Consider the following 26,827-nt stretch of genomic DNA (forward strand, 5'->3'; position numbering starts at 1 on the left):
CAGTCAAGCTTACCCAGCGCTCCGTGTGAACTCCAAAGCGTGTCTCTTCCACCAACAGAAATTGGTCCAATAAAAGATATTACCTCTGCCAACTTCTCCCTCTAATTCCTCCATTTAACATCCCCATTCACCTTCCACCCACTTCTCTGTTAACTTGTGGCAAACCAATCTTTTACAACTGATCTAAAAATATTGCTTTTTATTATGCCTTTGCAACTTTGTTTCTTTTTGCTCTGACACTGTTTATCTCTTGTCCCAAGAAGCACAAAGAATCAAGAAACACTGAACCCAGAATTAAAAAATCTTTAGGCTTCTTGTAAGTCCTTTGGACTCCTGGTGCCGGGGATGAAAAACAAACCAACCAACCCTGCAACATCTCCAATGCACTGACTGCGAACTCCTTGAATTCAAATGACTAACTTAGCAAAAGAGCCCAGGACAGCAGCAACTTTGTTTGCAACAGCTCGATTTCCTGTCTCTGGCTGCATTCAAACTTGCCGCTGGGACCTGCCTCCTTGCAGCTCTCGGATCTGGTTGGAGACAGACTGGGAAAGAAATCAAGGCTGCCAGAGGAAGGGAGGAAGAAAAATCTCCCTATGCCACACAGTCAATTTTTTTCTCTCTCCCTTTTAAAAACTTCTTTCCCTCTTCCCACCCCCCGTTTCTCCTGGACTCCAATTGAAGGGGGCAGAGCTCCGCAGCCTCCTAAACTCTGATTTGCTGCATGGGATCTCGATTGACAATCTCTCGCATCTGCTTTAAAAGAAGAAGGGAAGAAAAAAAAGTTTCCACTCCTCGATTAGTCAGGGGAAGGGGGACATCATTTGAGAGGGGAGCCCGAGAAGAATCAGACCAAGAGGAGGAGGAGAGACAGAAAGGAAGCGAAGAAGGACCTGCTTTACCAAGAAAGCAAGACAAGCCAAAACAAAAATACAGTAACAGAGAAAGTTCAGACCCTCATCCTAGTTAATACCAATCAAACACAAACATCCAGCTCATGGCTTTATAAAAGTTGCTTCTTCTGGGGGGCGGGGGGTCTGAGCCTTTTCCTTTGATTTTTCTACCCCAGACCTAAGGTTGTGTGAGCATTTGCTCAACCCCCCCCCCCGCAAGCTGATCCCCCTTTTATTGTGGACCATGGATACACACACAAGGTGGAAAAGAAGAAGTTGGATAAGGACCAAAACTATAGCAATATTTCTACTCTATGCAATTTCTCAAAGCAGAGCAGGTAAGGCACTTTTGTTTATATGGTTCTTTGTGTCCTTAATAAATAGTTTGCCTTCAGGCTACAGAAACAGCTCTCTCTCTCTCTCTCCCTTATTTAACTTAGCCTTGTTAAAACATGATTGCTGTTGACTAATGTTCATGTCATCTATGTCTGGAGCAAATATATGGGTGAGCTGATGGAAGGCTTTAGAAAACTTGTAACAAAAAAGAAAAGCTTGCTTTCTATTGTGCTTTGCAAAACATTTGTCTTTTCTTACCCAATGCATTCCAAAAAAAAAAAAAAGTTCTAGCTGCCTAAGTCCTGTGAATGCCATTTGTCAGGGGGCCCATACAAGGGAGAAAACTTAAAACACAATCTCCCCCCCCCCCCCCAAAAAAAAACCCAGATCTGCCAGTTACCTACCAGGCACATTTTTTTAAAAAAACCAAAATGTATTTTTAGTGACTTTTGTTGTTTCCCTATACAGATATTTTGAATTAATTGTAAACGTCTCTTCTTTGCATAGTTTCTGCTGGAAGAGAGCAAACTTTTGTCAAGAAATAATCGGTTCTCTTCTCTCTCGGATCAAAGCAAGAGATCTTGGTGCAAAAAGCTTTTGCAAACTTTGCTTTTAGAAACTTTTACGCCCTCTGTTGTACGCTGCCTGTACTTTTGTTAATTCAATTTTGCATCTCTCCCCCCCACCCCCCAAATCACTGTTGCTGGGTTTGGTAAAGGAGAAACTACAAAACGCAACTGGTGGGGCAAAAACAACAGCTCCAAGAGTCACCTTTTTGGCATTCTAGAAAGCGAGGACTGAGTGCTTGATTTTGTTACTTACTTTTTGAGAAGCTTTTTTTGTTAATTTTAATATTGACTTTCACAATTATTAACTCTGGAATGCATAGGCAGGATAGAGGAATACTGATGAATCTACCTTGAAAGTTCTTTGAATTTACAATAGTTTAACTCTACTGAGGCTCTAAAGGGCACCTGCAGATGTTTGTGGTCGGCAAATACTAAAGAGCAATATTTATTTCTGATTTCCTTTTACAGTACTGTAGGATGAAGAATACGAGGAGGTTGGGGGCAAAGCCACTTTGATGATTTTAAAAGGGGAGATAGCAAACATGATGGAATTTTGCAGGAGAGTTGGGGCCAACTGAATGGGTGGCAGCTAATGTCAAACTGAGATTCCAATGTTACTGACTAGTAAAAGCATTTAATACAGCCTGTCTGAGCTTCAGCCTTAATTCAGAAGTTTGCATAAGTTCTTTTGGAAGCCCAACCCCTATTTGGCAGATTGTGTGTTACCAAGACAAGTCGTGGGGGATTCAGACCATAACCGAATAATTATCAATTATTGTCATTTCAAGGTTCTTCATTCTAACCCAAGAGGACCTATTTATAAAAAGAAGGGAAGCGACTTGTCAAAAATTGCAAGAAAAAGTTCTTAGGTGAGATAGAAAATATTTTTTTTATTGAAAGATAAATATCTATAGATAGAACCTCAGTGGAGGAGCAATAATTATCACCTCAGAGCTACTCCCAGATGTTCTATTGCATTGAAAATCTATTGGATTATGACCTGGAGCAATTGTCTTTGGCTGGATAAGGACCGGATCTGATGTCCATCTTCATATTTAGATAGAGGAAAGAATATTTTCTGGGACCATCCTCTTTTAAAGCAGTCAGCTCCTCAGATCGTACTTCAGTGGCTATTGTACTACTTTCTTTTGCCATTTGTAGACTGCTAAATCCTTGTCAATTTCAGAAATTTAAATGGAAAGAATACAAAGTTTTTTGCAGTTTTGTTGCAGTACAATTAGCCAGGGATGTATTTCAGTAGTGTCATAGCAGCTTAGACATACTATCAGTCTCTATATTCTTTGCAGTGCTTTTAGGGAGACTACCCATTGGCTTCAGGGAGATTTGGATCAGGAGTGTGGAGGTATGTCCATCTAAAACTCATTATGGACCAGGAGATTCCATGCATCTATAACTGTCAGTGTATAGAAATCTTGCTGTTCTGAGTAGCATCTCTCTTTGAAGAGAAAGGTATTGAATTTTTCCAGTGAGCTTCCTAGTATGATATTGGATTACTCAAATGTGGGAGGAGCCAGATTTGTTCGTTTAAAGGCAATGTCTAATGTTCTTTTATCTGGTTAACTTCCCCTTAACCGCAGTTAAATTCTCTTTAGTCTTTTATTTAATCCCAGTTTCTTAAAAGGACTAAAATAAAACTGAAATAAAATGCAATGAAGTGAAAACTCAGTTCTCCTTTGTCCTGCTCAGGAGCAAATACACCTCTGCTATTCAAGGGGGAAAAGAAACCTAACGAAAAGAAAATTATTTGCAGACGTTGTCTTATTCTAGAGGCTATGCCATAAGTGACATGAGCTGGGCTGTCTCAGTGATTCCTTTCCAAGCCACAGTAACCCCTGTTCTTTTACAAGTGGTGTTACATTAAATTTAACTGACAAAGTTGGAGTCTCTCTTTATTTTTACAGATCCTCATAAATGTGAATCAGGTTTCTGGGTGAATATTTTTGGGAACAGCCATTTCCTTTAGTGGTGGAGAATAATAAGAATAAGTAATAAGAATGCACAGCATGACCTTTAAAAAGAAATAAAAATTCTGGAAATTATGAAGTATTTTGTTACCATCTGTTGCTTCTCCCCTTGGATGTTTACAGTAGTCTTGAATGAGCTAAGAATATAATATTCTTAGTCTCTGGCCAGTTAGGACAGTTTAATATTTTTACAGTTGAAAAGGATAGGAGTGGCTATTCCAGGAGAAATATGACCCTGTTAGACTGGAATGGATGTCAGGTGACAGTTCTGTTGTCCAATGGAAAACATGCATTGTGGTCTCATTGTTTGTGACATGTTGGTTGAGAACATGGAGAATTATACCACCTTGGAACAGAACTTTATGGATAATTTGTTTTTTTAATAAGCTACAGTAATAAATGACCCATTCAGAAGTTGACAGGGATGCATCTGTCAGTTGACTAGCATTCAGTGAAACCATGTATTTTCCAAAGGCAGGATGCAGACTCTTCTCAAACCACTCTCCCTTCCCTATAGTAGTCTCTTCCCCATTGTCACGTAGAATGGCAAGTGGCCTGAAATACAGTGTCAATGCCATAGCCAAAGGGCCAATTCTGCCAGCTACCAAGTGGCTTCAGCGTCCAACAAAGTCAATGGACATTGAGCACACTCTGTATTTGGCGTTATTAGGCGCCAGCATCGTTATTTTTGCCTTGGCCCTAAATGACCATGGATAAACCGTCGACATGGGATTGGAGAAAGCCCCTTTCATAACTGGTTTTCAATGCATTGCTCCTTCTCCAATAAATGTACTTAGGAATTGTCGGTTTTGTGCTGCAAGCAGGCCTGTTAATCAGGGCCTTTTAGTCACCAGTACTGGACTCTTTACGCTTTCGAGCTGATTTCTGCTCCTCGTGGTTTGAAGGCTGATGAGTCATTTGGGGTATAATTATCCTAGATCTGCAACACTGATTCCTACCAGATGAAAAGCCCTTTAATAATAAGGTTAATCCTATAAACAAAAGTATTTTGCCCTTACACCTAGGGCATGCAGAAATAATGGCTCTGTTAGGACCAACAGAAGGGAACTGCAAAGGGAATATGAATCTTTACTATGGAAAAAAGGCCCAAACCTTCTTGTTTAAAGGGACAAAAACTCTCCCTTAGCGGTTTTCTTTTTCACACACCAAGCAATCAAAGCTAATCATTAGATTGGCATGGTGCCTCCTGGTTACTCTGACAGGTCGCAGTATAGCGATAGTCTGTTTGCTGCAGACATCTGTCAGTTAAAAGTCTTGGCATGAATCGATAATGTGGTTCCCATTTTCTGACTTTTCATACCTTTGTGCTATGTGCCAGGGATCCAGATGTGAGAGATGAAAGGATAAGAGTGGGTGTGTGCACTAACAAAGGAAGCCATGGAGGTGAGCTTAGATTCCCAGTTTGTGGCATTGGTATGAAGATTAACAGCTTTGAGGATAAAGAGAGTTCTTTCAGCCACCACAAAAAAGTGCTTTTTGTAGAGGAATCATGTGGCTTGTTGGAAAGTCCTGAAGATGGCATAAAAAGTTTCTATCCTGGGGCTGGTCAGAATCAAATTTGCCTTATTAACCAGGTATAACCCACTGCTTGAAACTTCATAGGATGTGTTGTGGGTGGTATTTCTCTCTCTGTATGGTGCATATAAACATCTGTACTATACCTGGCATTCCATGTAAAACTCTGTAGTTACTGTGTCTGGATTTATCTTTTTTCCTGTGGATCTTGAAATATATGTTAAGAAAGGAAATTTTGGTATGTCTGGTGAAGTCTGAAGTCCTGTAAATAAACGAAAGTGGAGTTAGCCCTTTGTCATGTGATAATGACAAGGAATCACAGAACTAAATGATTTCCACCAAAACTCCATAAGGAGTTTTATTAAGATAAGGAAATCAGCATTATCCCTAAGCTATCCCTTTCTCCTCTTCCTTGTAGAGTGCCTGCCTCAAAACTTCCTCACCCTGCATGTCTTCCGGCTATAGATTTAAAGAAACAGTACATATGATCCTCACAGCCTCTTTGAATTTTTTTTTCAGAGGGAGGCACGGGCATAAATACAGATGTGAATAAGCAAAATACACATGTGGCATATTTACTCCAATACCTCTGCATTAGTGAAAGTACCCATTTATAGACACATGGTTTAAATAATCCAAGGTTTCTGTCTGGATTTGAGAAACAAATCTGTAAGAGCAGACTTTCCAGGAAACGGCTCTTGGGTCTGTTTTTAAAAATAGGAGATTTGGCAATTTATTTCCTACATCTGTCTCTCTCTCCCTCTCCCTGCCCTGTCACCTCACTTTCATCTTTGTCCAAAGTTTAAGTATACTTCCTGGAGCAGAAGTTTAATGTTAGTGATAGGAACATCCGTTCTCAGAGAGCCTGATGCAGCTTCCATTAAAGTCAGTGGATAGATTCTCTTTGATTTCAGTGTGTTCTGGTCCATAAAGCATAACATATATCAGTAAATATTTGTGAGTGTTGAGTTTGTTTTAAGATTTCAGGTAGTCTGAGTAATAACAGTGAATAAATAAATAAATAAATCACTTATGATACCCATTCCTTCTTGTTGGATGGGACACCTGCTGGCACTTCTAACAGATTTGTCTTTAGACAGCATGAACTTTTCTGTGCATAGATTGTTAGGCACAGATTTTTCCAAAGCCACTTAGGAAATATGACTGCACTGTACCTATTCATTTCAAGGGTGCACTGTGTGTCTAAATCTCCTAGGTGGCTATGAAAATCTCAGCCATAGATTTTTAAGACCAGCAGGGATAACTACTCTGACCTCCTGCATCACACAGGGCTTAGAATTTCACCCAGTGATTCCTGCAAGGGAGGGAATTGTTTTTCCCTGCTACATTATTGACTGCTCTGGAACGCTATAGTTGTTTAATTCATTGTACGTGTTTGCATGTATACTGTAGACAAGTATCAAATGCAGGAATAATTTAAGAACAGTGCCAACAAGTGCCCTGTGTTGCTGATGATTGGAGAGTGGGCAGAACAGTGTCCTGTAGAGAAGGAATGGTAGAGTGGGCATACAGAGGATCGGACTGGGAGTCAGGATTCCATTTCCGAGTCTGCCATTGATTTGCTATGTGGCCACGTCATCCCAACTGGGATTTCCAAAGTGTCCTAAGAGGTTTAGACACCTGTCTCCCATTGAATTTCAAAATCCCAGTCTCAGTTCCTGAGTGCTCCCTTTTATCCATTTGCAAAATGTCTGGGATGATGCTGTTTGTTTTTTAACTTCCTAGCAAGTCATGTTGGAAGGAATGTGGGAGCTGAGTAATCCAGAGATCCCCAGGCCAGAAGGGACCATTGTGATCATCTAGTCTGACCTCTGGTATAACACAGGCCAGAGACCTTCCCCCAAATAGTTCCTAAAGCAGATCTTTTTGGAAACACGTTGAATCTTGATTTAAAAATTGCCAGTGACAGAGAATCCACCATGCCCCTTGGTAAAATGGTGCCAGTTGATAATTACCCTCGCCATTAAAAACTTACACTTAATCAATGTTTGTGAAGTGCTTTGTGATCCACAAATGGAAGGAGAGTGATGCAGGTTCTATTATCATTCTTGTAACTGCTGCTAGTTAAAAGATCTAGCAACCATCTTTTGGGGTGAAAAAAAATCTCAATATTTTGTGGTCTAGGTTGGGGTCCATTGCCAGGGTGAGACCCATCAAGTGGCAGAGGCCAGTGACCTCTGACATCTTCGTTCTCTCCTCTCGTTATGCACCATAGTGTGACTCCACTGACTTCAGTGATTGACAATGATTTTAAGTGCGAGGGCAGTGAGGTCCTTTGATGGGCAGCTTTCCAACCACACAGCTGCTGAAACAAGCTCTGCTCTGGGTGTTGAGCCCCAAGGCAGAGGAAGGAAAAAAACCCACAAGTGTCCTAACCTAAGAGCCTTGCAGACAAGAGAAACATCCTTCCAGGGACATGAGATCCTTGTTCCATTTGGTGCAACTTGCAGACATGATGGCTTTGTACTTGAACAGCCTCATTTGCCCACAGGATGGTTGTTAGGAGTAATCATTAGTACAGCCCCATAAATTCCCAAGACACATTCCTTACCCTGAACAGTTTTTACAACCTAAAACAGGAAAATGGGGACAAAGGTAAGGGAGGGCATGGGGAGAGTTTTGAGAATCGCCTTGGAGGAATAAATTAGATCTCTTAACTAAAAATGAAATTAAGGCATTTAAGCTTAATATTAATTTGGGATGGTATGGGGCATGTTTAATTCCTCCAGATATTAATTATTATTTGTAGTGAGCCAACAATATTCTAGGTAGATGGATATGAAGACAAGGGACCTGATTCAGGTCTCGCTTGCAATGGTTTTCCATTGCCATAGACCATTGACATCAAGGGAGTTACTACCAGTTTGTTTCAGTGCAAGTGAAATCAGAATGGAGAAGATGATTTCCACTACAGTGCTTATAGTCTAGCTAAACATTGTGCAACTAGGTATATGGGGGTGAAAAACCCACTGAAGAGGAATGATGCAAGTGGGGTGAATGAATGCTGAAGTTAGGCAGCATCTCTTTAATTCCAGGATTTAGCTGTGTGTGTGTGTGTGTGTGTGTGTGTGTGTGTGTGTGCACACGCACCTGGAGAATGGGGGAGGCGAGGTGAGGGGTAGGAGGAAAGTTGGGGTAGGGATTGTCAGCCCTTCTGAATAAATCTGTTTGCAGGAAGCTCTTAAAGGAGGAAAGATTCCACAATGTATTTTCCTTCGCAAAATATCCAGAGTGGTCAGCTCTCTAGTTCTGTTTGTGGTGTATGTGGGTTGCAAGCACGCAGCATTAAAGGTTAGATTTGGTATCCTAACTGCTGAGTGAATACCATAGCCTCATGGCGCAGTTGTTTGTTGTCCCGGTTGTTGTGAACATCAAAGGAAGAATAAGGGATTGTCTACCTAGGGCATTATTCCAGACTCGGTACTCCAAGTGGATGAAGCTAAACCAGAAAAGGCACTCTTCTTCCGGAATATGAGTGTCCACAGATGGCGTTATCCCAGAATAGCTATTGTGATTTTAATTCACATGCTACCTTAATCCGAATTGCCTTTTGAAGTATAGACAAGCCCTAAAAAGGGGGAAACCCTGTTGTGTGTCTGATATGCATGCACTCAGACACAGCCACAAGTTTGTCCCTGCGTATACGTTTACAAACACACCGTTTTCTTCTAGCTTTTGGGATACCGGGTCTCCCCTGTTCTATCTTGCATTACCAGGAGCTCCTTTATTCAAACCACTGGGACTCAGTGCTGAACTGTGCAATCTGAGCGTTACCAATCATGGCTGCACTGCATCGGTAAACACAGGGCATGGATGAAAGGCCCAAAGCCCCGTCTTGGCCTGCACTTGGCGTAAAACGTGGGATGGAGTCTCTTGAGGTGAGGAGCAGTCTATCCTGTGGCTGTTCCAAACTCCAGGACAGAACTCTAGAGGGAATTCCCCCTATGGCATCGTATCCCACATGGTACATCCCATGGCTCTTTCATAAAAGGGAAATGATCATTCCTAGTCAAGGGCAGTGACTCATCCTATGAGTCATGCAGAAAGAATCCAGCTGTGTCTGGGGTCCTCTGAAGGAGGATTTCCTCATTGGCTCATTGTTGACCTGCTGTTGAGGGAGTCCCTAGGGATGCTCCCATATAATAAAGAGGGATCTCTTTTTCCCTTTATTTCATTCAGAGCTGTGTCACTGAGCATAAATGACAGTGCTTTCAAACTCTTTACTATTTCGCTAAGTCCCAGGGTAGAGCCGCTGTTGCCCTTTGAGCTGTTTGAATTACTACGGCTTTTTATTTTTAATTTTTTTAGATCGGAATTTCTCTCCAACGTAACCCATCTAGGCGGTAGCTGGAAAACTGGCAAGAATAGCAAATTGGAAGGCACTAAACCATCTTTTGTCCTGGTGGTGTGGGTGTGGGAGTGGTTTGGAAAGCTTTTGGCACATATGGGCCCTTTAAAAGGTCTTAATTCATGAGCTTGTCGGAAGATCTTCAACTCTTGGTTGGGAACTTTGCTAAACACTTGGAGTCAGTAGGGGTGACATTCAGTCCTGTGCAGAGAGCCTTAACAAGGCCTATCTGCCACTGAAACCCTCATTTGGGGAGACTGTATTGATACATAGGCCCCCTGCTGTCTCCCTGCATGGGGGTGAATTCCACCTGAAGTCCAGCAGAAGATCATGTGGCACAGATGGAGACGCTTTTAGCTGTTAAAAAATCCTGCTGAAGATCTGTGGCCGTAGGGGTCTGTATCCAGGCATGGGGGTATATGCTAAGTGGACATGTGCACTCTGGATTGTCTTCTGACCTAGAAAAGGCCTTTGGAAGATCTGGACTGTTTTATCTTTATCAGCTCTTCCTCCCAGCATGCTGCTGATAGCCTCCCTACATCACACCTGGTAGAAGGAGGCTATCGCTGGTAATTCAGCGCACTGGGGCAGAGCTGGAGAAAGAGGCTCATCACACTTCAAGAGTTTCCATAGTTTTTCAGTGGGCTTCAGGCGAGAGGAGTATTCTGAGGGCTGAGTATTCCTGCTGTAACATATGCGGGCCCCTCATTCTCTGTGCCACACGGGGGTCCGAGCATGAACATGAGGAACAGAGCTAGTGCCAACTAATAGCCCAACCCTGCAATCATCTACTCATGAAGCCCACACCAGCTTGGAGTGGTTCTCTGTTACCCTCTGGGATTGATGAGCCTGCTACAGCCTTGGGGCGGAGAGCTGGGTTTTGTAGCTCAGGCAGTAAAGTCTCTTGAATTCAGATCCAGAAGTCTCAAGTTCAGTGCCCCCTGCAGATGACCCACCCAGAGGTGTGGCATTATACTCTGGATTTCTTTGGGGGTAAACAAGGACTAAGAATCTGATCCAGCAGACACTGACATCAATGGCAATATAGCCACTGATGGCAGAGTAAGATAGATGAGGAACAGCTTGCAAGACGAGGCTTTTAAATAGGATTGCATTGAGGCTTGATGCAAAGCCCACTGGAGTCTAATGGAGAAATGCATGTTAACTGTAGAAGGATTTGGATCAGACCCTGGGTACTTTAAGGACCCAATCTTACAAGATTCTGAGCAACTTCTGGAGGTACCAAGTGTCCTCAGTTCCCATTGACTTGACTGGGAGCTGTGAGTGCCCAGTGTTCCCAGGCATTGCTTACACCTTGCAGGATTGATCCCTTAGCTGCTGTAGTGGCTTAGAAGTTTTGGTTAGGATTCAGCAAGGTGTTTTTAGGAGAGAGAGAAAAATGCCCAGAACCACAATGAATAAACGAAAGCATTTCTATTGCAGTTCTTCTCCTGCTCTCATCACTGTGGTATCTGAGCACCTTCCAGTTGGGCATTAAGCCATGGGACTAACATCTGCCACAAGTGGCTTGTTCTCTCTCACACACTTTCCGCAGGTGGAGAATTGTGTATGCAGTGGAGAGTTTTGATTGGGTAGGGTTTTGTTTTGGGTGGATTTGTTGTTTTTAGATATCCATGCTGCTCTGTGCTTTACATGAGAGAGGGCCGATCAGAGAAGCGTAGCTGGCACTGGGAGCAGAAGGTGGTGTGATTGTGATGGTCCTTAGGTCCTGTGGGAATTTGTTCCACAGTCTGGGATTGCTTGAGAAAGCTCCATCTCCTGCACAGATGAGCTTTTTCCTGATGGTCGGAAGCTCCATTGTGCCAGAGGAGCAGAGTTGTTGACCATAGTCCTCATCTCTGAGATTTAGGCCCTTTTAGAGATGCTGGGCCCAGGTCACCGAGCACCTTGAAGATAAGGATGAGCTCTCAGACTTGCCTGGGTATTCTGCATGGAACCACACAGAGAGCGGAGGATGGGTGTGATATGTGTGCCGTTGGCCATGCTGCTGAGGAGATGCACTGCAGGGTTGTGTGCTTGCTGGAGGTTCCTAAGAGCTGAAGAGTTCATGCTCAGGTCTTTCGTATTGCTGTTGTCCGGACAAGAGGTGACAAAAGTGTCCACCAGGAGGGGATGGAGTGTCCTAGGCAACCGGAGGTGCGGCTACGTGAGAGCTCCGCATCAGCGAGGAATGTAGGAGCCATCCTAAACTATGGACTATATTGAGTATGTGCCTTCAACCAAAGGAGACCGCTGCATCATAGCTGCAAATGCTTCAAAGTCCTTTCCTCTGCTCACTGGGTCCTGCTCAAGTTCAGCTTCAGTTATTTGGTAGTTGCATTTTTCCATGCAAAATGTTAACCCTCTCCCTCACCTTGCAACCTCCGCTTGCTGCAGAGAGTGTCTTGGAGACTGCATTCTCCAATTGCCTCACTCTACATAAAAGCTTTGATTCTTACTGGAGTCAAATTCACTTGGCTATGTGCTGAGTCTGCAAGCTGGCAGTTTTTTTTTTAAACTGTCAATGGAGACCTTTGAATGGAAAAAGAGACAAATGTGGGAAGAGCAAGTGAAAGCGGCAGGCAAGGACAAGGAAAAAAAAGAAAGGGATGGATGGAAAAAGTCGTTAAAATACAAAGACGATATATGGAAAAAATTGGGGTTGGCAGCATGCTGAAATCAGCCACTTCGTCGTTGTTCATCAGTTTCAGGTACTTGAAACAGAGCTGAGCATTGAACATGCAGTTAAAATGATGTTGTGGTTTCCCTGCGGACATGCCTGGAACCTCAACAGAACAAGCAATAAAAAAATAGAGGAACTGCACAATGGGCATTTTTTAGTTTAGTTTTTCTGAGTTGCTATTTCTTTTAGAAGCAAGAAGCTCCTAGCATTGCTTGGGAGTCTTCAGGCTTTTCAAAGATCACAGAATCAGAGAAGTGTAGGGCTGCAAGGGACCTGGAGAAGTCACCAAGCTGAGCCCCCTGCACTGAGGTGGAACCAAGTAAACCTAGACTATCTGTGACAGATGTTTGTCCAATCTGTTCTTAAAAACCTCCAATGATGGAGTGTCCAGAACCTCCCTTGGAAGCCTGTTACTGAGTTTTGCAGATGAAGACCATCACTTCTTGTCCTACCTTCTGTGGACACAGAGAACAATTGGTCACCGTCCTCTTTAGAACAGCCCTTAACATATTTGAAGATTGTTACCAGGTCCTCCCCTTAGTCATCTTTTCTCAAGACTAAACCTGCTCAGTTTTTTTAACCTTTCCTCTTAGGTCAGGTTTTCTAAAGATGTAGTTTTATGAAACACAAATCTATCATGGGTTTTATATATTTACGGGGCTGGAGTTTTCCTAGTAGTTTAGGCAGTAAACTGCATGGGGAAAGGATGGTCTGAGAGTTAAGGCACTGAAATGAGACTCAGGAGAGTTCATTTCTCAGCTGTGGGCAGACTTCCCATATGACGTAGACTAAGTCACTTAATTTCTCCGTGCTTCAGTTCCCCATCTTTAAAATGGGTATAATACTCCTTCTCTCTTGCTCTTTGTCTTATCTGTTTGGGCCAGAAACTCTTTGGGGACAGGGACCATCTTACTCTGGGACAGATCCTCGTCTGGTGTAAATTGTCAAAATCTCCATTGACCTTGGTGGAACTATGGCAAATTTACAGCCTGCTGAGGATCTGCCCTTTTTGGCTGTTCAGTGCCTAGAACAACAAAGGCCTGATTTCTGGGGCAGGCGCTGAGAGAATACAAATAATAATACTGAGCACTGAATTGGCCTGTTTATGGCCTATTGGTATGACTCATGTGGGCAGTGCTAGAAATTCAAATCCCAGGAGAATCCTGGCTGTGGGAGTGAAAATTATGGCAGCTACCCAGCAGGCCAGACTAGACAATCCCACGCCTTCTATTTTATGTCACCAATTCATAGATTATATCTTTTTTTTTAAAAAGTGAAACATAAAACTTTTTTTTTTCTTATCCCCAACCCCGCTGTGTTAAGTAGCTGGTTATATTTGAAGAGGTTGAAGGTTGTTCCTTTGTTGTAGGAACAAAAACATAGCGTGCTCTTCTGTTAACCTGTCTCTACAGGTTGTGTCCCCAAGGGGAACTTCTTTGATTTGTCCATGTCATTTTACAGCTTTTCTCTGTGCGTCTGGTGTAAACAATATATGAGAGCATGGTGCATCGTGCTGTTAAAGAAAAGGCACTATTCTTAGGGCAAATTGAACCACTATATGTGACCAAGTAATTGAAAACAGGTAAGGGATTTCCTGAACAGCATGGTAGATACCCTCAGCTTGCTGGGGAAAAAAAAACTCAGCAAGCTAGAGTATGTGCATGTGTTGCAAATGGAAATTGGGGTACTGGATACTGAAGCATCCTCGCATGCAAAGCCCAGTGGGGATATCCTAACACTGGACAGCTATAAGCCAGGAAAAGAAGGCAAGGAAAGATGATCCCAGTATGTCTTTTAGGCAGTTTTTAGTTAGTAACATCCAACTATTTTTACAAGTATAAGAAGGTTGGGAAAATGTCGCCAAGGCATTTTGCTTTGTTTCCATCTACTCTTTTTGGTAATGTGGATGGCCGTAGGAATGCATCCACGCACCTGGCGATAGCCCTGATTTGTCTGAAAGGGCTCAGCTCCCATGTTTTATGTTGCAGTAGGACCTAGAAGCCTTACTGTAGCAGGTATGGTACAACCGTTGAACAGAAAGACAGTCCCTGCCCCGCAAAAGTTTACAATCTAAGGGTGAACTCCTGGCCCCACTGAAGTGGATGGGAGTTTTGCCCTTGACTTCAATAGAATCGGGATTTCACCCTAAAACACCTAACTTGAAAATCGAATCATGTCAAAGTGCTCAGAGCAACTGTTGTTCTGAATGTCTGGGGGGCGGGGGAGGGATTCTCCATTGTCCTCAGTGGGAGCAGCAGGGTGCCGAACCTTCTTGACAGTCTGGCCACATGACTATATTTAGATCTCCGCCTTAGCTCAGGATGATCCTGAACTGTATGCCTGGGTTGGGCACTACATTTGCAGCCACAGGGACAGAGAGAGAGATGCTAATGTTCTCAGGATAACCAAAGCCATAAAGTTCCTTTCCTGGCTCAGTCTGGAAGTGAAACATTCTCTCTGCAAAAAGAAAAGGAGTACTTGTGGCACCTTAGAGACTAACAAATTTATTAGAGCATAAGCTTTCGTGAGCTACAGCTCACTTCATTGGATGCATTTGGTGGAAAATGCATCCGATGAAGTGAGCTGTAGCTCATGAAAGCTTATGCTCTAATAAATTTGTTAGTCTCTAAGGTGCCACAAGTACTCCTTTTCTTTTTGCGAATACAGACTAACACGGCTGCTACTCTGAAACCTGTCATTCTCTCTGCAGCGTTCTCTGACCTCTTCTTTCCTGCAAGGTGTGGTTAGTGCTCCCAGGGAGTAGCATGGTCGGTTCCTGCTATGCTGGAGAAAACTGGATTTGAGTTTCTGGGGAGAAAACGAGACATAGGGAGAGATGCGAGGTCAGCAAGGGCGCTGCTGGAGTGTTTGACTGAAGGGATTGTCCTACAGTTCAGTTGCCAGCGACTGATTTAGAGTTTCATTTACGTGTCAGCTGGAGCTGCTATTATTTGAATGTGTCCATACAGGAAACGTATCAGTCCTTTGGCCGAGCCGCATAGTGGAGCCTTGCAGAGCAGCTTACTGTTGTGTTTTGTTTTTAAAGACAATGCTACAGTAAGAATTCCAGGCAGCCAGAGTTTTGGTATCAGATCCCTGTAACCCCTAGGATGCATTGCAATGTGCATCTTATGCAGGGATTCTGGCAGTAGGGGATGCAAGACAGATCTATGCGGTTGCACCCTTCAGACTCTGAATGGGAAGCAGTGAGTTTGAGCATGCAGATGTGGGTCCTTGGGGACCCATCCCCAAGGTGTCCAGTGATGGAATAGTAACGTGTCTGCCACATGCTTCGTTTTAGAATTACAACCCTCCAGCTTCATAATACATCCATCATATGTATACCTCTTTTTGTAACCCGCACTGTTAAAAGGTGACTAGAAAAGCCCTGTGTGATGAGTCACTGTGAATACAAGTGGAGAGCTCTGCGGGAGGAATAGAAAAAGTGATTTATGAGGTGGGATCCTCAGCTGGTAGCAATCAACGATTGTTCAGCTGACTTCAGGGGAGCTGCACCAATTGACACGAGGTTAGCAAGGGTCCGAGAGGGAAGTCTGCTGATGTAGCCACCTTGATCTCCCTATCTTTAAACTAGGATAGTGCTAGATTGAGGGAAGCGCACAAGCGGTAAATAGAGGCCACCATTTCAAAGGAGTGCAAAACTTTAAAACATAACAGCAAAGCATTAGTAAGCCCTGTCTTGCCCCTTGTTCCCTCCACCAAACACCCCCACCCCCAAAGAAAGAGCTCTGTAGCATGAAAGCTTGTCTCTGTCTTCTCCACCAACAGAAGTTGGTACAATCAAAGCTGTTATCTCACCCACCTTGTTTCTCCCTCTCAGACTTCCCAACATGCTTGTTTGTAGATGGTTACATTGCCCTGATCTTTCAAGATTGTGGAGATAAAAGTCTAGCTCCCCCATTGTCCCCTGATTTTTTTTCCCATTGAAAAACAGTTTTGATTGGAAATTTTCAACCAGCCCTTGTAAAGGCCCATCTGTCTTCTCTGCCCAGTACAGGGTTGTTCCCGATAGCCCATCTCATGTCCTCTTCCCCGCACAGTGTTGATCAGAGGTGTTCCTAAGAGATGCATCTTCTTCCTGAGATACCAGGAAGACAGGTGGGCAGAGCGGGTCAGATCAGGAGGATCCCATGCTGGGCAGACATCATAGCCAATTAAATATTGGCAGGCCCACAAAAGATTAATCCGCAGGGGCTCCTGCCCTCAGAAGGGTCCTAGCATGCTCAGCCACCGTAAGGGCCTCCCTTGAACGCTGTAGGAAAGGCCTGAGCGTTGTGACATGCTAGGTCTTAACTGAGGGATGAAGACCTTTGGCAACACCGGTGAGCCAGCAAAATTCCAGGAAGCAGCAGCACTGATCCTTGTGTCCGCCGCCCACAGCTCACCCCCATCCCCTCCCTGGCTCTGTAAAGTTGTAAATTAAACTTTTACATTTCCTGCCCGAAAGCTTCGTTTTGCATGCCCTGGGCAAATGGTTTAACCACGTGGTAAGAGCCCTAAAAAGAGAAATGTCCCTAACTGCGTAGCGTCTGATTAAAGGGGATTAGCGAGTTGTGGATGGGTGAGTGCCAAGTGTCTGGGGGGATGGGATGGGGACCTGGCCAGGGTTTTTCTTTAATTGATGTTGCTGAGGTGACTTTAATAAAGCAGTTGAAGGGGCCCATGATGCCAGCTCATAGAATCCCAGTCTGGACTTTTTCACATTTTCTTCTTAAGGGACTAGTCTGGCTTTAAATCACAGACACCTCTTGTACCATAAGTGTTCCCTTTCATGTGGCTGAGGGATCTCCAGGGATCTCTGGCATCTAATTAATTGCTTTCACTATCAAGGAGGGAGGTACAGGGAGCTATATGGCTGTTCCTGCCTGTGGCTCAGTACAGTTGATCCAGCAGGGCAATGTGGATGAGAGACTCAGGACCACTGGCTTATCTAACTTATGTCATGTCCGCATGTTCAGATCCATTAGTGATGGACTCTGAAAAGGAGACTCCCATAAAATCATAGGAGCAGGAAAGGAGAAAGGCTAGAGGTGGTCAGGAAATTTTTTTTTTCATGTTTGTCAATGTTTTCTGCAGGGAGAAAAAAAATTCTCAGTTTTTCCATGGAAGACTTTGATTTATTGTTCTTGGTGGAGATCTGAATATTGAACAGTTGTAGCCAAAACCAGAAATATTTCATTTTTTCAACAACAAAAATCCAAATTTTCCCATGGAAAGCAGACAGCTTTGATATAAATTTCATTTAATTAAAAACCTGATTTTTCTTTTCCCCTATCGAAAAAGAGTTTGGATGGAAAATTTGCAACTAGTTCTCAAAAAGACCCATCTGTCTTGTCTGTCTAGTGCTGGATTGTTCCCAATAGCCCATTTCATGTCCAGCACAGTTTTGATCAGAGGTGGTCCTAAATTGGAACACCAGCTCCATCCGACTCCAGAAGACTCTGAACCTGGCCTCTGTCTTCAGTGAAGACAATGAAGTTACCAGCCAAGAGTGGAGTAGAGTCACAGAGTTGCCAGAAGGGACCACCAGCTATCTAGCCTGCCCTCCTGTAATACAGCAGTGAACCAAGTCCTAAGGATATAAGATTGATTTGGCTCACACATTAGAGGGAACAGGGCCCATTTTGCAGATATGCTCCTTACCCTGTATTGTGAGCTCTGTTGTGGCTTTCGCCACAGCTCATGGGATGTATGGGGTTTCAGACACACATCCTTCAAGATGTGCTTAGCAACAAGGGGATTCCCCTCCCTACTGCTTTCTGTTGGTGGAAAGAGAAGCGCATCAGGAATGAAGTTGAGGAGGAATTGCATAGAGCCTGCCCATACTGTACTATGCAGTGGGATGGCACATGTGGAGGAAGGGTATTGGGGTGCTGCTCTGTGGAGTTCAGCATAAGAGAACCTAGCTGGAACAGAAACATCACAGCAGTTGCCATGTAGGATTAGACCACTGGTCCAGCTCATGTGACACCCATTCTATGACTGTGGTTGGCGTAGTGTCTGCTTTTGTTGATCAGCTTGTTGCCTGGAGCATAAGGAACAATACCCATTATACCCATATCCTATGGAAGTGGAACCACAGATGCTGTTCTTAAGGATGTCCATGTTATCTTCTTAGAGGTTTTTGTTTGTTTTTGTAAAGGGCAGTCAGGTCACTTAGGATCTCTGTCTCTCTCAGTCACAAATGATATGGGGGTGGACAGAAATGGCATTTCTTCTTGTGTGTCAAAATGATAGCAATCTGATCAATTTCATATCAGAAAACTCCTTGAAATGTTCCCTCCCAAGGGTTGGTAGGCAGCAGGAGAAGCATATTATCATGTCCTTTGTTTTTCTGTCTCTCTCTCAAGAGTTTAAATGAAAACAATCTGTCTTCTTGCAACAGTTGGAACCCTTCCCTCTTGACCCCAAGAGCTGGGATTGAAAGGAGGAGCAAACAGCCCCTGGTGCTTAAATCTGGCTCTGTTTTTTGAATTCCAGTCCTGATTCTCAGCAGGATGCAAAACAAAAGATAATAAGAGTCATATTTGACAATATCAATGATTCCAGTGCTGCATAATAATAATAAAAAAAAAAGGCTATCAGGAAAAAGGGTGGTCTTCCAAGGCAAAGATTTCCATTCTGCACTCTGGTGGCTATTGTCCCATAAGGGATATGTATAAAAACAGCTCAGTGGGTGCACATAATGACATTCAGACGATCCATGAGTCCTCTCAAACTTTGCACATCAAACCTAACCAAACCACTTCAGTCTCCAAAACTGGGGTGGAACAAGCCTTCTCATGAGATTTCTGCAGTTCTGCAGAAAAGGAGTTACAGTGGATGAGAAGATGGTTATGAGTCAACAGTGTGCCCTTGTTGCCAAGAAGGCTAACAACATTTTGGGCTGTATAAGTAGGAGCATTGCTAGCAGACCGAGGGACATGATCATTCCCCTCTATTCGGCATTGGTGAGGCCTCATCTGGGGTACTGCCTCCAGTTTTGGGCCCCCCGCTACAGAAAGGATGTGGAAAAATTGCAGAGTCCAGTTGAGGGCAACAGAAATGGTTAGGGGGCTGGAGCACATGACTTATGAGGAGAGGCTGAGGGAACTGGGATTATTTAGTCTGCGGAAGAGAAGAATGAGGGGGGATTTGATAGCTGCTTTCAACTACCTGAAAGGGGGTTCCAAAGAAGATGGATCTAGGCTCTTCTCAGTGGTAGCAGATGACAGAACAAGTAGTAATGGTCTCAAGTTGCAGTGGGGGAGGTTTAGGTTGGATATTAGGAAAAACTTTTTCACTAGGAGGGTGGTGAAGGACTGGAATGGATTACCTAGGGAGGTGGTGGAATCTTCTTCCTTAGAGATTTTTAAGGTCAGGCTTGACAAAGCCCTGGCTGGGATGATTTAGTTGGGGATTGGTCCTGCTTTGAGCAGAGGGTTGGACTAGATGACCTCTTGAGGTCTCTTACAACCCTGGTATGCTATGATTCTATGATACTAACAGATTATAGATGGGGTGGAAATATTAAGAGAATAACCTTTCTTGGAGTATTTCAATAAACCTTTGCCCAATCCCTACCAGCCTCGGAAAATGCTGTGCTGGGTGAAAATGAAAAACAGGAAATGAAAGTTATCCATCGATATAAAGATAATTTTTATTATTTACTAGAGAGCGAGGTCCTCTATTGTCTATTTCTGCACAGAACAGGGGTGACCATGGGTCACTGTATTGGAAGCTTTTGAACACACTTTTGCCAATGTGCCTCAACCTTGGCTTGGAGGGGTCTCCTGTATGGTGGAAAAGAGAGACCACTCCATCCCTGACAGCAGGATTGTCTGGCTATGTAGACTCCCTCCTCAGGCCCTACGTTACCAGCACTCCCAGCTATCTTCGAGACACCACTGACTTCCTGAGGAAACTACAGTCCATTGGTGATCTTCCTAAAAACACCATCCTAGCCACTATGGATGTAGAAGCCTCTACACCAACATTCCACACAAAGATGGACTACAAACCGTCAGAAACAGTATCCCCGATAATGTCACGGCTAACCTGGTGGCTGAACTTTGTGACTTTGTCCTCACCCATAACTATTTCACATTTGGGGACAATGTATACCTTCAAATCAGCGGCACTGCGATGGGTACCCGCATGGCCCCACAGTATGCCAACATTTTTATGGCTGACTTAGAACAACGCTTCCTCAGCTCTTGTCTCCTAATGCCCCTACTCTACTTGCGCTACATTGATGATATCTTCATCATCTGGACCCATGGAAAAGAAGCTCTTGAGGAATTCCACCATGATTTCGACAATTTCCATCCCACCATCAACCTCAGCCTGGACCAGTCCACACAAGAGATCCACTTCCTGGACACTACGGTGCTAATAAGTGATGGTCACATAAACACCACCCTATATCGGAAACCTACTGACCGCTATTCCTACCTACATGCCTCTAGCTTTCATCCAGATCATACCACACGATCCATTGTCTACAGCCAAGCTCTACGATAAAACCGCATTTGCTCCAACCCCTCAGACAGAGACACACACCTACAAGATCTCTATCATGCATTCCTACAACTACAATACCCACCTGCTGAAGTGAAGAAACAGATTGACAGAGCCAGAAGAGTACCCAGAAGTCACCTACTACAGGACAGGCCCAACAAAGAAAATAACAGAATGCCACTAGCCATCACCTTCAGCCCCCAACTAAAACCTCTCCAACGCATCATCAAGGATCTACAACCTATCCCGAAGGACGACCCATCACTCTCACAGATCTTGGGAGATAGGCCAGTCCTTGCTTACAGACAGCCCCCAATCTGAAGCAAATACTCACCAGCAACCATACACCACACAACAGAACCACTAACCAAGGAACCTATCCTTGCAACAAAGCCCGTTGCCAACTCTGTCCACATATCTATTTAGGGGACACCATCATAGGGCCTAATCACATCAGCCACACTATCAGAGGCTCGTTCACCTGCGCATCTACCAATGTGACATATGCCATCATGTGCCAGCAATGCCCCTCTGCCATGTACATTGGTCAAACTGGACAGTCTCTACGTAAAAGAATTAATGGACACAAATCAGACGTCAAGATTCAAAAACATTCAAAAACCAGTTGGAGAACACTTCAATCTCTCTGGTCACTCCATTACAGACCTGAGAGTGGCTATCCTTCAACAAAAAAGCTTCAAAAACAGACTCCAATGAGAGACTGCTGAATTGGAATTAATTTGCAAACTGGATACAATTAACTTAGGCTTGAATAGAGACTGGGAATGGATGAGTCATTTCACAAAGTAAAACTATTTCCCCATGTTATTTCTCCCCCCCACCGCATCCCCCACTGTTCCTCAGATATTCTTGTTAACTGCTGGAAATAGCCTACCTGCTTGTCACCATGAAAGATTTTCCTCCTTCCCCCCCCACCCTGCTGCTGGTGATGGCTTATCTTAAGTGATCACTCTCCTTACAGTGTGTCTGATAAACCCATTGTTTCATGTTCTCTGTGTGTGTATATCAATCTCCCCTCTGTATTTTCCACCAAATGCATCCGATGAAGTGAGCTGTAGCTCACGAAAGCTTATGCTCTAATAAATGTGTTAGTCTCTAAGGTGCCACAAGTACTCCTTTTCTTTTTGCGAATACAGACTAACTTGGCTGCTACTCTGAAACACTCCATCCTGGACAGTCTGAGCAGAAGGTACCAAAGTTGGCAAGCAATGCTAGTTGTAATAATAAATTGTGCCCTGTGGACACTTCTTCACTGGGAAAAACTGAGACCCTCTTTCACTTCCCTGACTTACGATGGTTTTGAATCCAGAATTTCCTATGTTTTCACATTTCCAAATATACGTGTGGCTAGGTTTAGATGGAAGTTTGGGTCAGTTCTTATTTTATCCAAATGGGTCCACTAAACTGCAATAGCAGAAGAACATACATTTTCATCATCATGGTGCCTGGAAAGGGGAAGGCACCAGCATATGCCTGGAGAGATGTGGGGTCACTGTTTTAAACCCTGATTAAAAGGGGAGAATCGCAACTGGTGAATCTCCAACATCCTTGTGTGCTGCACTCACTCAAGTGTTAGCTGGAGAGGCTCTCACCTGAGTACCAACCTAGCCAATATATGCTTAGTGGACAAGGTCTGACGATATTGCAGCACAAAGCTGTATGGCTGCAGATAGTTAGTGGCTGTAGATGGAACTGCAGTCTTTTGGTCCACAGGACAGTTCTTCCACTTTATGTACAGTCTAAATAGCACAGTTCTTGCCATAGCATGATGTGGTTGATGGGACTCCATTATCTGAGTCTTGCTTTTTAGATCTTTCTTTAGAGAGATTGCAATGGCCCGCTTGTCTTCAGAAGCTTATTTCTCATTCTCAGCTGCTTTTCCTAGAGCCCAATCGATGTACAGGCTAGAGACAGCACTCACAAGCCAGTGTTGCCCTTGCCCAGACGAAAGTTGGCAACACAGGCTCACTCAAGACCATTCACAGCCTAGTCATGGTGCATGTCCTGGTCAGAGGGGGTTAGGAGGGGGACATTTATAATACATTTCATGGGCTGTTGACTGTACTTAGTTGGGGAAAGAGAGCTCATAAAACAAATCCTAACCAAATACCAGCTCGGTCCCCTTGGGAGAGATCAGATAACCGTCAGATGTTAAACGGTGGAGATCGGACTAGAGATAAATTTTATTCTGCATGAGACCCAAGACACCAGATTTTTAGTTTCTTTCAACCGTAGCCATTTCCCACAATTAGGGCCTGATCCTCTGAGGTGTTCAACTCCGACTTGCCGCAATGAGAGTTGAGAGCCCAGCACCTAGCAGGATCTGTCCCTGAACGGGTGACAACAGATAGGGTTGGAAATTTTCCATCAACGCTTTTTGTCCCCAACAGAAAAGAGTGGTTTTGAATACATGAGAACGTTCTGCAGAAAATGTTGTCTTCCCTTGAAAATTTTAGATTTTTTTTCTATTGGAAAACTGAACAACTGAAAATCATTTTGTTTTTACTCAACATTTTTTTAAAATCAAAAGTCAAAATTTTCCATGGAGAAAATAACCCCGTTTTCTGACCTGCTCCAATAATAAGCATCACTCAGGAGCCGGGACCATTCTAAATGCATCTGGACAGGGCTGGGAGGCACCATCCTGCATAGCAGCAATAGAGCTGTGCACAGAGCTGATTTTTGGTTCATTGGCTGGGGGTGGGAGGAGGGGGAAATGTGATTTGGTTCGAATGAAACATTTGGTTTTGGTTTTCAGTTTTTAAAACTCTTTTAAATAGAAATCAAGCTAAAAAGAGAAATGAAAAATCAAAATGTTTCATATTGAAAATGACTAACTACAATTTTTGATTTTCCCCCCTCTCCCCCGACTTAAACAATTTGGCTAGTTCAAGAATTCACAAAACATTTTGGTTGCCCAGAATCTGCTTTTTTTTTTTTTTAAACTGGAAAAAATGATTCATCTGAAAAATGTCACCCCGCTGTAAGTAGAAGTGGCTGGAATTGTCGGCTAACCTGTTGCAAAGAGAGTGAGATCCTGCTCCCTGTAAACAAAGGACTAGATCTCCATGTTCTCTCAGCTCCGACACAGCCCTGCCCACTGGCCAAGGCATTCTTGCAGCTTTGATCCTTGTATCCTCTGCCTTGCCCACCCCAGCCAAGTCCCTCCCTACCTTGGGGGCAATCATTCCAAATTCAGAACAGCTGCTGTGCTAAAATGAGCACGATTCACGAGGTCCCAGAAATAGCTTTGAGCAGGCTGCCTGAGCAGGGCTGTTTACTGGGGTGGTACATTTTATGGAGTTGAAGGCAAATCAACCTCAGATTTCACTGAGGCTGAAATCTGACCCACCCTGGTCCTCTTCTTGCAGACTAGCTACAGAGAATGGGTAGGATTTTGGCCTGATTTGTCTGCCCTTTTCACTGCAGCCGAGGAAACTGGATTAGTAATTTTTCTAATATTCATTAAGTGTGCCGTCATGGAACGTCTGTATTACTCCAGGGAAGGATCTCAGAGATGGGGTTTTATAAAGGTGCAGAACTGTTGATGTCATTGCCCTAAAAAAATAAATCCGATGCCACAAAGTTCTGGGTCTGTCTTGCAATATATATGCGACCCCTCATCCCATCCTAGAGGGGCCTTCACATCCTAAAAGATATCACTTTCATATTCTTCTGGCTTTGAACAGGGATCGCTGCAGCCACCTCTCTGCGGAACATGGCAGTGGTTTAACTGTGCAAAGTGTAACAGGTTAGGACATGAAGCGCTGAATGATACGGCATCCAGTTCATCTATTGTTAGGCATGGGCTGGGGCTGATCGACTTCCTCATCCCAGTGGCTGCGTAGATCACTCTTAGTTATGGCTGAGCGGTGGGTGGTAATGGGATGGGATTGAGGAGGAGGAGGAGAATGTTATGTGTCTTGTGCTGGTTCTCCTGAGAGCCCACCACTCATCCCCCATTGTTTGAGGGAAAGGATTCCATGCACCACACTTGGAAACCTTTCCTTTGTACAGGACATAGATTTAGGCTCAGATATCCAGCAGAGGAGTAGAGATCCCTCACTCCTATTGACTTTCCTTGGGATTTGAGTGCCTGACTCCCTCAGGCTTGCTGGAGAATCCCATCTTTCAAGGTTGGAGGGCTGGGTTCTCCGGGTTAGGCACAAACATCCCATTTTTGTTAGGGCGACAGATCTGGTCTGAGTCATTCTTTCCATTTTAGTGAGCTGCCAGTGATAGCACGGGGATTAATGCAGCCAGGTAACACATGTCTGGTTCGTGTCAGTCGACACATGATTAAATAAGGCACGTGGAACATTCTGCTATGAAGCAAAACATAATAAGGAAGAAGAGGCCTGGAACTCGGGAGGTAAAAGAACCCCTTCCAGGCAAACCGCAATCATCCTTGGTGCCAAAAGAATGCGGTTTACTAGTTTGAAGACATCTTGCATCTTTAAGATAGCAGTCCGACATAGTTGCTCTCAAAAATGACTTATAGCGTATAAAGAAAAGGAGGACTTATGGCACCTTAGAGACGAACAAATTTATTTGAGCATAAGCTTTCGTGAGCTACAGCTCCAGTGTGGGTGAGGTACGGTGACTGGAATGGATACACTGCTGTTAGCCAACATATGGGCTCATGGAGCCACGCCCCCTGGAACATAGGGGGAAGGAGGTTTTTGCCAATAGAAGGCCTAATGCAAAATGTTTTGGGGCTGCTATGCCTGACGAGTTAATGTCCCAGGAATGTTTTCCCTTCTGCTGAATGTTTTGATTTGTTTTTTGTATGTTGGTTGAAAAAGCAATGGAATAGTATTTTTAAAACAAAATAAAAAACCCGAGAGCAAAGAAGAGATGTAATTGAAAAGACATGTTATATGTAAGCAAAGGCTTGAAGGAGCAGCAGATGGTCGTCTTGTATATGTTTAATCAATGGTAATATTTATGTATAAATTATGCTCTTGATGTTTTTGCACCACTCCGGCAATGCAAAGCAGCCACAGCATTGAGTTAACTCTTACGCTTGTTTTGGGGCCACATTGCATTTTGTGTCACAAAAGTAGTCACAAAATTGGCCCATATACTCGGTTTTGTAATAAAGTTATTTTATCTGCGCTGTCATCTGGGTAGAGACTTAGAAGAATCCATGGAGCGGCTACCTGTTTATCATGTCTGGTTTGGACTGACATGGACAGCAAGAGATGAGGCGTGAATGTGTGTGTTTTGGAGAAGGAAGGGAATCTGCCAATCTTGGGCAGATTGTGATTCCTATAATGCTACCGTTGTGGACAGTTTTCTTGCTCAGAATTTATCTTTCTTAAATGAAAATGAATGTCTCCTTCTTAAAAGAAAGGAGATCTCAGGAGCTGCTTTTAAAAAGATGTCTGTTAAAGGGAAGAGAGGACATACTGTAAGTGACCCCTTTACACGTTTGTAGTAATAAAATGCATTTTCTTGCAGCTGTGACAAGCTGCTCTCCATCTGGTATATTAAATGACACTGGATTCAACATATACCTAACACCCGTAAGCTACTGTATATACTCCAGTGTAGGGTAATCCACAGATAGCTGATTTAAGGGACAGTGAAATTGGCAGACATGAGTGAACTTTGTATATAAATTGATCTCACTAAAACATGCTGAAAACTCCTCTCACTTTCTCTTGTCTCCAGTTTCCCAATGCTTGTGTGACCTCATATGGCTTTTCCCCAACTCCACTGCTCAACTCTACTTCTCTCACTTACATGATGGAGTGGTATCTGGAGTATCATAATTATTTGAATAGACTGAGCCATGCAAAAGCAACACCCGCCCACACCCCATGCATACACACATGTATGGTGTGAAATGTTGGTGTACATTTCTCAAGTTTACACAATTGTGTTTCTGCCTCCACGTCTTAAAAGACAAA

The 26,827-nt window shown here is 43.7% G+C and overlaps 1 protein-coding gene across 2 annotated transcripts in view; it reads left to right on the forward strand.

Moving 5' to 3' along the window:
* Nucleotides 1–546: 546 nt before the first annotated feature.
* Nucleotides 547–26,827, forward strand: part of COL5A1 (collagen type V alpha 1 chain) — a 241,279-nt gene continuing 214,998 nt past the window's right edge. Inside the window, exon 1 of one of the 2 annotated variants that reach the window (XM_038374435.2) lies at nt 547–1,231. In XM_038374435.2, coding sequence (XP_038230363.1) covers nt 1,138–1,231 — 94 coding nt within the window. In that variant the 5' untranslated portion in view covers nt 547–1,137. The remainder of the gene's footprint in view (nt 1,232–26,827) is intronic. The other variant, XM_038374433.2, reaches the window with a different exon arrangement.

Source organism: Dermochelys coriacea, chromosome 16, assembly GCF_009764565.3.
Source record: "Dermochelys coriacea isolate rDerCor1 chromosome 16, rDerCor1.pri.v4, whole genome shotgun sequence".
NCBI lineage: Eukaryota > Metazoa > Chordata > Testudines > Dermochelyidae > Dermochelys > Dermochelys coriacea.